The sequence below is a fragment of the Denticeps clupeoides genome, chromosome 11, assembly GCF_900700375.1.
Source record: "Denticeps clupeoides chromosome 11, fDenClu1.1, whole genome shotgun sequence".
In the NCBI taxonomy this organism is placed as follows: domain Eukaryota; kingdom Metazoa; phylum Chordata; class Actinopteri; order Clupeiformes; family Denticipitidae; genus Denticeps; species Denticeps clupeoides.
Genome location: NC_041717.1, coordinates 11473229 through 11483939, shown reverse-complemented (window position 1 = coordinate 11483939; position 10711 = coordinate 11473229). Strand labels below are relative to the sequence as shown.

The 10711-nt window shown below is 43.3% G+C and overlaps 1 protein-coding gene across 2 annotated transcripts in view; it reads right to left on the bottom strand.

The window, feature by feature from the left end:
- bnip3la (BCL2 interacting protein 3 like a) overlaps window positions 1–8916 on the bottom strand; it is a 9597-nt gene extending 681 nt beyond the window's left edge. Inside the window, exons 1-6 of one of the 2 annotated variants that reach the window (XR_003751308.1) lie at window positions 8803–8916; window positions 6118–6412; window positions 5364–5439; window positions 3993–4105; window positions 3530–3679; window positions 2824–2955 (exon numbers count right to left, since the gene is read on the bottom strand). Coding sequence is in view for 1 of the 2 variants with exons in the window: in XM_028997023.1 (XP_028852856.1) it covers window positions 2907–2955; window positions 3530–3679; window positions 3993–4105; window positions 5364–5439; window positions 6118–6412; window positions 8803–8890 (771 nt within the window). In the remaining variant the exon portion in view is untranslated. Of the gene's footprint in view, window positions 2956–3529; window positions 3680–3992; window positions 4106–5363; window positions 5440–6117; window positions 6413–8802 lie in introns of both variants that reach the window. The other variant, XM_028997023.1, reaches the window with a different exon arrangement.
- Between the last annotated feature and the right edge of the window lie 1795 nt (window positions 8917–10711).

Genomic DNA, 10711 nt, shown 5'->3' with positions numbered 1-10711 from the left:
ATTTAGTTTTTTTTTTTTTTTGCACATAGATCAGCCTTCCTGTGCCATGCAGTTCTCTATACCTGTTCATGCATCGAGAACAGGGCACATGCTTCCCTGTCTGCAAAAAATTTAGAGCACCGATATAAAACCACCTCACAATGTACTCCACCGTAACAGTCATGCGTTTACGCCACTGCGCACGCAACCACACACTCTCACACATACACACAAGCACAAATAGTCTGTATTCACCCTTCCATTGGACCATACTCCCATTAGAACAGAATTGGCCTTTTTTAAATACAAGCATTAGAAAGATTTTTTTTTTAATTTACCAGTGTTCTGTGGATGATGCACATATCGCAAGTCTGCCAGATGAACGTTACAAATACGTGAGGTTCCCTAACTGATCAAGTATAAAGTGACGGACCATTAGATTCCATTCCAATGGACTGTACGGCTGTATAAGGTACCAGCCCTTCATTATGCAAAGAGCATACAAATTTCCTATGAATCACATTTCACATTTGCTTTTGTGTACCACTACACTTTACACTTTATCTTAGGATAAGGTTATATTAAGTTGAATGCCTTCTGAACAGAAATATATTTGAAACATGGAGATGAATGATGAATGAAAAAAAAAGGGTAAAAAAGAAAGAATGAAAGCCCAAACAAAATAATTTGCTGAAAACTCTCGGTTTGCAATTAGGAATTTTAATGTCAGTTTTCGTTCCCAAAATGTGGAAAATAAAAGAAACTACATTGCCACCATCACTACTGATGCTTAAAGAGAACACAGCCATGCAGATAGTGATGAGGGCCCGGCCCTACACCTTACAGTCTTTCTACTCACTTGAAAGAAAGACAGAAAAAAAAAATAAGAAAGGAAGGGGAAAAACCTATAGTGTACGTAACATATATTTATATACTGAATGATTCGACCCTGAAGCCCAGGGAATGTAGTTTATCTCACTGTTAGGAGCTACACCTCGGCTTATTGTCATTCACAGTTCTTACACCCTTCAATGTCCCTAAACAGAAGCCAGTCAGAAGCTGCCAAAAAGCATGCATGCAATGGGAGCCATGATCTGTGCAAATCAAAGCTTGAGGCACATAATAAAATAATAATAATAATAATAAAAAAAACAACAGCAGAGTATTAAAATGAAAGTAGATCAGGGTGGGATTCTACATGCTTATGGGATTGCATTCAGTCATAGATGGAAAAAATAGATTGGGCTTTTTTTTTTTTTTTTTTTTTAAATAGTTAAATTGTCAATAGTATCAATTGATCAAAATCTACTAAGCAGCAGGAATGATTGGTGGTTATAGTTTAAAACATAATATTTCGATTTATCTATAGCTTATGTCATGGATGCCTTTATGTGCGTAAAAAAAAGCTTCCTGCATTATGAAGAGCAAGGAAAGTAAGTCTCATACGGTGATGCTTGATACCAAATTAAAAAAAAAGAACCTGTGTTTTCACATAGCAGGGCATCTCTGCAAATGTTAGAGTCAGAAATAAAATGCCTTTGGCACTGAACAGGCATGGTAAGAGCCATGTGCCTGAGGTACGACAATGATATGCGTTTGGGCCAACGGCATATGCAATCCCTCGCGCCGACAGCAAGGGCCTTCCTCTCATGAATCAGTATACAGAGGCGGCCGTGCTCGTCAACGAACCAGCATCAAATAGTTTCCTCAATGGCTACCTCTCTTCACTTAAAGACAATACTCAGCTATGTGAATGTCTGAGGCATGCAAAACTAAGGCTCTTAACGCAATATCGGGAAACTGAAAAGCAGCCTAAAAGGTACCATTTAAAACCAATAATGACAAATAGAAACGTATTTACATATTTGTTTTACCCACCAAAAAAAAAAAAAAAAATCTATATCATGCCACCAGGTCATCAAGAAAAAAAAAAGGCCATACGTGCCTCACTTCTGAAGGTTACTCAATTCTAGCCTCCTGACAAAATGTAATTAGCCAAATCTAACCCGGTATTAAGCCGCTAACAGCTACCCAACACTCATTCAGCTGGTGGAAGGGGTCCCATAAGAGGGTTAAGGTAATACTTCCATTAGACACCACTTGCATGGAGAATTATCACATCAGGGATGCTTTTAAGCACAACCCAAAGGTCTTAATTTCAACATGAGGCGGAAGAAGGAAAAAGAAAAATCAAATAAAATTCTACTCGGAATATCACCCCCTCCGCCCAGTGACTTGCAGAATATAGAGGGCCGTGAGACGAATGGGGGACCAAAAATAGGCTCTTCGGTTTGATGTGGATGAGAGAGAGAGCGAATAAAGAACCAACCTGCTGGCAAGCAGCACAAACGGCTGTCGGCAAACAACGTTCTCCGTCTACGGTGTCTGTGTGGAAAACCGAAAAAGCTAACCAAGAACTTTAGGCCTCTGCCAACAGCTAATTGCAAAAAGCTATCAGTCGTTGTTGCCGGTCATTTGCAATCGTTTAGAAGACCGAGTACCACCCAGAGCACGCTGTGTGAGACAGGCGGCCTGTTCTGAGCGATCAGCAGTGTGCTGGTGATGGCAGTCGTGTGGACGACGGGATCCACAGGTTTGACTCGTAGCTGACCTGGTTCATAGAAAAAAGCAAACCAGCAGCTTGGGCTGCCGAACAAACAGAGAGGCCTACAACAGGCAACCACAGCGATAGGTACACAAATATCAAAACAAAGCCGAAAGAAGACCCCAAAAATTCGAATTGCTGGATCAAGGAGCTGGTGATAACAAAGGGTGTACACGGACGAGTGAATGGCAGGAAAGAGGGATGGGAGGATGTGGGTGCAGCAGAGAGAGAGTGAGCACTTGTAACACGGGTGGAGGTGCTTCAACACAAGTGGATGCCACAGCTGCTTCAGGACTTCCAGGCACTGCTTTCGGTTTTGGGTTTAAAATGAGCTGGTGGAAGGAGAGGTCAGCCTCTTCCCAATGTAGACTCTGAGAACGACAAGAGGAACTCACATTACCCCATGGAACATGGTGTACCACTTGCTCTAAAAAGTCTATATTGCCATTATATTGCCTAAATTTGAGGCCACTCGAAAATAATTGTAAAATTAAGGCACATTTAATATGCCCTATGTCCTGTTCAAATAATAAAAACATTCAAAACTAATATTCCACCATGAATGACAATTCCATCCACGATGTGGTGGTTATTGTTAGTAGCCATAGCACTGGCATCCCTGGACATTTGTAATACTAAAATGCTCCTCAACCAACCACAATACAGGTTTCAAAGTAATCAGTGGCACAATACTAATTAACACAATACTAACAAAAAAAATCCTGTTTTTAACTAACAAGTACTGGTTAACTACAGTCAAAGCTTTCATTTAAAGAAATCAATGATTATATAATACTGTATAAGACTGAATATGTGAATCGTTTTATGTCTCTAAAAGTGGTCTTACCTTTAGGTTCAAGACAAAAAAACGTGATATTTGGTCATTTTTATTATGCTTTGACTTGTCTTACATTTGTGCAAGTAATGTGTGTCACGCTCACTCACCCCAGGCCCAGGGCCAGAATATGGGAGAGCAGCAGAGACGGGATGAAGACTTTGAGGAAGTCAGCAGAGAAGACGCCGCCTTTCTTCATGGCGCCGGTCTTCCGCATACTGAGAGACCCCGAGCGTCTTGGGTGTCTGAAGTGGAACTCCCTGACAAAACAAACAAGCTCAATTCATCTTAATGTGCGTGAAATAAGGTCAGGGGAAATATTTTACACTCCGGCACTGATTCAATCTGTTACACTAAAGATAAACAGAAGAAAAGAACTCTGGAACGGCAAACAAATCACATCAGTGCTGAGGCCAACACCAATGTATGGCCTGATTAACGCACGACAAGAAACAAGAACGATCTTCGATGGTCTGGCCAACTCTGATATGATGAAAAAATCTCTACAGGCCAGTGTGAGATGGCTGTGCCTTGACTCTTGTACTGTGCTTGGCCTGTAGGACCGGGACTCACTTTGGCGGGACATTCTCAGGCCTGCTGGACCAGTCTGCTACCCAGTCTGCCCCTTTGTTCATCAGGATGTCGTCCTCTCGGTCCTTCTCTGCACTTTGTCCTTCATCTTCTGACTGTGGAGGGCAGGGAATAAGACAAAGGGGAAAAATCCGTAAACACGAGAGTTTCTGTGTGACTACTTTTTTCTTTTCATTTTGACAGGATAACATAAGAAGCAAAATCATAAGAAGCAAAGGCCTTTGCTCACATCTACAGATTTATTTGAGATAGCAGTGGATCAGAAAATGTGGACCAGAAGTCATGAATCCACAGCTGGGCCTAGGGCCAGCATCAAATGTTGGAACCAATTTTGGACATCGGTAACAGTATGCTGATATTAATGAAGTAAATATTTTTTTTTTTATTATTTTTAATTATTTTTAATTATTTACAATCCACCAAGGACCATACGTGAAGACACATCTGTTCACTCTGTTCATCCCAGACACAGAGTCACTTTAATACGCAGTCACTTAGTCAAACATAGACAGCATTCAGTTTACCTTAGTTAGGCTGTCCAAGTTAGGGTACCGGGCCACAGTTACACTAATGTACCACCATAACATCTGTACCAGTTGTACAATGCCACCCTCTGCTGCTGTTTCTGTTTGGCACTGAATCAAGCACCCAGACCACCTCTGATGAGACCACCATGGATATGGACTGCTGGTCCCACCACAACTCTGGGTCCCACAGACCCAAAAATGAACTCATGACTCGGAGCATCATCAGCATGAACAATCTTTGAAATAGTGGACTTCTATACTCATGACTCCTGTTAACCCAGTGTTAACAGTAACACTTTTGCTACCCTGGAAGGTGGTCCTTCTCTGAATTAGTCCTTCCCAAGGTTTCTTCCATTTTTTTCTCCATGTGAGTTTCTCCAGAGAGGGTCTCAGTATGAGGGGTTTCCTCTGTAGTGGTTGTTAAGCCCATTGAGACATATCTATATAAATAAATGGTTGTTGTTGTTGTTGTTGTAGAAGGCAGGATTGGGTCTAATTTCTCGACACGGATTCTATGCTGAGCAGTAAAGTATATTGTACAGTCCTGCACATTTTTGTTTTTACCTTCATTACGAACAGCAGATTCATATCACCGGGCAATAACAAGTACAGTAAAGTTGAATCGGGGGTTTTAAATGAAGGTAAACACAAAGATGTGCAGGACTGGTGCCCTCCAGGACAGTTTAGGGACAGTTCCATTAAAATAATATCACAAATGTAATGTCTTTCTTAATGTTGTAAACAACAACGGTAGCTGGAAATCCTGGGTATATGTTTTGGTAGTTTTACATAGCCTCAGACTTTTGAAATGATGCATTACACATACCTCTCTGCCACTGGGCATTTCCACATCAAAGGTAATTTGTCCTTCATCCTGATCAGGACTGTGAGGTCTAGGAGGACTGTAGAGCAAACAAGCAAATCAGAAGTTCATAATGAGTTCAACATGAAAACAAGCTAAATGAATCAAAGGAAAATCTCATGTGCAGATCTCTTGTGCATCAGCTGGGTTGATTCATAGAGTTCTACTGGGAGTGATGTTCATGTAGCTGAAAGCGTAGCTCATATCATGGCATAGCTGAGTAAAGCTGCTGTCCTCTGTGTGGGAATGGTTTCTATAAGAGGACAAGGCATTCCAAGAAACCCCATGTCTTTCTGTACACTGTCATCGCCTCTCATAATCACGTCATTATGAAAAAAAAAACACACCATTTAGCTGTATTTATGAATAAAAGCATTTTCTCTAACACCACATCAATTTAGTCTTCTGGCTGCTCCTAAATAAATACAGACAAACGGGGCATTCATTTCAGATAAAGCATAAGCTGAAAACTGTGAAATCGTTCGACTTCAGTGAACGTGCCCTGTGGGCTAAGCTTTAAATGTGCACCATTAAAATTGGGTCCTTAAAATGCACCATATGCTATTTTTACATGTAATTGCCATAGTTAGCTTGTTAGATCCAAGAAGCCATATACACAGTCAATGGTTTCCTCTCCAGTACACAGGGGTACTGAATAGGGCTTTAACCTACAGTTAGACAGGCTTGTCTGACTTCAGTTCTGGCCACTGATCCCAACCTGTTACAGGAGGAACTGCTAGGGCTGGACTCATGCTGGGCATCCAGCAGGATCTTCTCCATGTCTCCGTTGTGGATGGAGGAAGAGGACGGCACGTGCTCTAGGCCTCCAGTCAGGCTCTCCTCCTCCTCCTCCTCCTCCTCCTGCTGCTGCTGCTGCTGCTGCTGTACAGGTAGAGGAAGAGCCCCGGTCTCGCCCTCGTTCCCGTTGCCTGGGCTGGAGATGGGTACGGTGAGGCTGAGCAGCTGGGAGGAGGATCCTGTGTTACCGTTCATCTCCAGTTCTACCCAGGACCCTGAGGTACACAAGGAAAGTGCTAATCAGATGAAAATGTCATGTCTGTCCACATTCTTTGGAAACACATGATTAAAAATTTCAAGTTTCTCACTAGTTATTTTTTATTTTTTTGCTTTGATTTATTCATAACATTTTTATTTGCATTTGGAAGGATTTTTTTCCACTGGTTACAAAGTTAATTGGTATGGGATGAGTATGGGTTGCCACACAACTCTCTATCCAAACTAGTACTACAGAAGCTGATGATGCAACACGATGCAACAGTTCTTCCACTTCTCAACCGCTGGGTTGGTGCGTGCCGCACCCTTTCAGTACATTAGCTGCTGCCTTCCATGGGGCAAGGAGTCGTCATCAATCCTAAGGCCCTGACAGTCTCATGTACATTAAGCATGCCTGCGCTTGGTCTCGTTATTTATTACCACTGTCTGATCACTACATCTGCACTTCTAGCAGAAAAACACTCATATACATCACAACCATTCATCTGCCTAAAAAGTGTCCCAAACAGTCAGCACACCACATATTGAAACTCTTTTAAAAAAAAAAAGTATAGTTAATGTATCTAAAGTTTTACAGCAATTTGGACATATAGTCCAAATCCTTATAATGAAGAGTTGATGTCTGGCATTTTACATGGGATGGTTTTAATTAATAGAGCACTGTCCACTACCATCTATAACGAATAGTAAGAGCCAGTGTCCCAAGCGTCACCCCTCACCCTTCCTGTGCAATACACTAAACCAGGCTGACACTCTTTGTCTTTGCCCACAGTCACAGAATAGTTGCTATGACAGTATCCCAGCGAAGCATTCCATTGGCTTTTCCGCATGGGGACATCGGCTGTCACCAGGCACTAAAACAATAAAAACCTCGGGGACATAGACTGCAGAGCTGATAAACAAAAGGCCGCCTGCACACATCCTCTTTTTATTAGCTGTTTAGACCGCACCGCAGTGTCTGGGGTTCAATTGTGACTTTTAAAGAAAAGAAGAGGAAAAAAAAGGAGGGGTGGAGGGAGGCCACACAAACCAACAAACCATTTCATCCATATTGCCCCCCACCCCACCCCCCATCTTGCGAACGTCACAGTGCACACTGTTCGTACAGCCAGGCCCTCGTGACTGATCAAGACGAACAGCTCGGGTTACACAACAACCAGCGCTCTCCGTACACGCTACCGACTCTCAGCCGGAAACCCGCCTCGCCTCCAGGATCAGAGAAGAGGGAGGCAGGCCGATTATGTAATCTCTCCCACCCCACCTACCCCTAACCCGCCTCTTCACCCTCAAGGAGGAGGAAGACAATACAGCCTCTTGGTTCCAGACCGGGACCTGCCTGGTCAGGGATCAGTGGACCGAGCTGGGCTCCATATCAGATGTTCACAGCGTTCGTAAGGAGGACAGTCAGTTACATACAATGCAAGTAACCAATGAGAGTAAAGAAGCAGTGATGCCCAGTTCCACTTATATATGAATGAAGGACAAAAACTTACGTCCATAAAGTAAAGATTAAAATTACATTAAAATGAAACACGATCCAGCCACTCACAGACAAATATGTTTCATCATTTTTGACGATAGAATTTAGTGAAACATAGAGTGCAGCTCTCCCTCTTGGTTGAGCAAATATTTATTAATGTATTCACAGCCATGTTAGATACACCCACCCCCTTTATTTATTTATTTATTTACAATATTATATTTGTCAGTAATAATGAAAAGAATATTTACTTTTGTAAACATAAGATGCACACGTCGCAATAATTGTTTTTCTACGTGACAGTTATTCAGGACCCCCGTGAATTGCCTGCAATCGCATTCCTGCAACACCGCCCAACTACAGCAGAACGCGGCCCTTTGTTCAGCGTGCAGACGCCGCCGGGTGCACCAGGAATAACCAGGCGTGGGTCGATACGTGCAACTAACAACTCGCACCGATCCACCGCCCAGTTCACATTCGCCACCCGCCAAACTGAAGCCGTCGCCGAGTTGAAAGCTATTCCCCCAAAAACACTCTGCCCCGCCCCCGTCTCCATTTTACCCCAGTTCCTTGCTCGCCTTGTTTTGATACCAGTGTCGCCCGCCCCAAATGACACGCGAACATTCGTTTGCGCACCTGATTGGCCGAAGCCCCATCAGTCAAAGCCAAATGCAAGCAACGGACCAATCGCGAGAGGCCAAATCGCGCGCCGCCGGCGGTGACAGCGCGTAGCCCCGCCCCCGGCCCCTCCCCGTCGGGGAAAGGAGGAAATTCCGAGCGCCGAACCGAGTAAAACAATGGACGTTACATAACGGCAAAGCGAAGCGCGTCGTGGTTTTTATTCGCGCGTCTCGACCCGCGCCACCGTAAAGCGACCACCGAGCGGAGGGGAAATGCGCGCAGACGCACCGTTCAGTCCCGGCTCTTCATTGTTGTTCTGCTGAGCGGCGGCAGCGGTGGACATGTTGCCTCTCAAGTCACCAGCGTCAGTCAGCATGAGTGCGCAAACGCACCCACGGCACCCACGGCCCCACCTGAACTGAAACGTCATCGGGAGGGGATCCACTCGCCCGTCCGCCTCGGAATTAAAACTTTTATTTTTCATCAAATCCTCCGGAGAAGCGCTGCGTGCAAATGTTCAAGGGGAAGGTTTGAACACCATAAAATAAATATTTATGCTGTGCGGATCACAGGCAGTATAATAGATTTCAAAGTTTATTACAAGGTCTGAAAGAGAAAGTTCACTGAGTGGTTGAATTTGTAACACACACAGACACAGCACATTTAAACCATTGTCTCGGGAAGGTTTTATTTGACCTATAAAAAAAACCTTTCTCGTATGGGCCACTGTGTCCACAGTGTGTGTAACACTCACATATGAACCAGAAGGCGCAAAGTCACAAGTTCAAACCCTCCTTACTACCACAAGCAAGTAATGTGAGTGATATAGGTCAAGACCAAAAAAAGTAATTAACGTAATATGCTTGATCTAATGCTTTATTACACTATCAAGGTCAGAAGGTTGCTGATATTCACGTAAGCGTGGGGCTGGCAGCAGCCTATTTACACACTCACCTATGAACCAGAAGAACAGTCACAGGCTCAAACCCCACTTACTACCATTGTGTCCCTGAGCTTGTGTAACTCTGAGTGTCTCCAGGAAGGGAGGGCTGTCCCTGGAACCGCTGATCTGGATAAATGTTGTAAATATAAATGTAGGCTTTCCTCCTCCCATTTAGGCCATGCCGATCTGGCAGAGGTTTTATATTGGATACCCTTCCTGATGCAACAGTCCCAATTTATCTTAGCTTGAGATCGGCACCGGAAAATACATGGTCACGTATGTCCCCAGTGACTGGGTTCAAATGTGAATTGCTTTTTAATTTAATACCTACAATTAATGGCTTAAAAGATGAAACCCACTAAGAGAATTCAGGTAAAGTTCATGATTTTGTCAAGAAAGTGCTCTAGGGCTAAACAGAAAAAAAAAATAGTGAACATTGTTAGATACTAAACAAGCATGCATACGACTGTACTAAATGTGCTTAAGAATGAAAACATTCAAAGGTTCCGAGTGTCATTATTTGGGTACTCTTATTAACCTGAGTTATTCTCAATCAGCTGAAAGACCCTTCACAAGCATGAAAGTCCCCCTGAGAAAGCAGCCTATGAAAAACCCAGCGATTAAAACACTTGTGACCTTGTTCCTCAAGCAGACTTGTAGCCAAAAGGTTACAAGTTCAAATCCCAAACCACCAAGGTACCGTCCCCACACTCTGCTCCCTGTGCACCTTTCATGGCTGCCCACTCCTCACCAAGGGTGATGGGTCAAAAGCAGAGGACACATTTCATTGTGCTGCGCTGATCACGTGGCAAGCACAGACATCCAAATAGTTTAAACCGCACAAATCGCAGCCAAGATGAGCTTCAAATTGACCAACATTCCGGTTGAAACCAGTACAGGAGTTTGACATGATGTCTTCTGAACACACGTTGTAGGTCATGCGACTGAGTCCAGTGGTTTCAGATAAGCAGTTTGTTTACAGTGGGATAAACAGTGTGCTCAGTAAGGTTTAAAAAAATATAGATTTTCTTTTCATGAAAACAAACTACATTTACAAAGTTTAGTACAAAGTATTAAAGTAATAAATTGATCTATTCATACATTATTTACAGAACACCAAGACAGGCCATTATGAGAACACGGGTCATAGGCCAAAAGCCACAGTCTTCTGAAATAACACCAAACACAACCCGACAGAAGGGCTGTAACAGCCTGCACGTGGTGGATCAGGTAAAGTACTGGCCCGTACTGTGA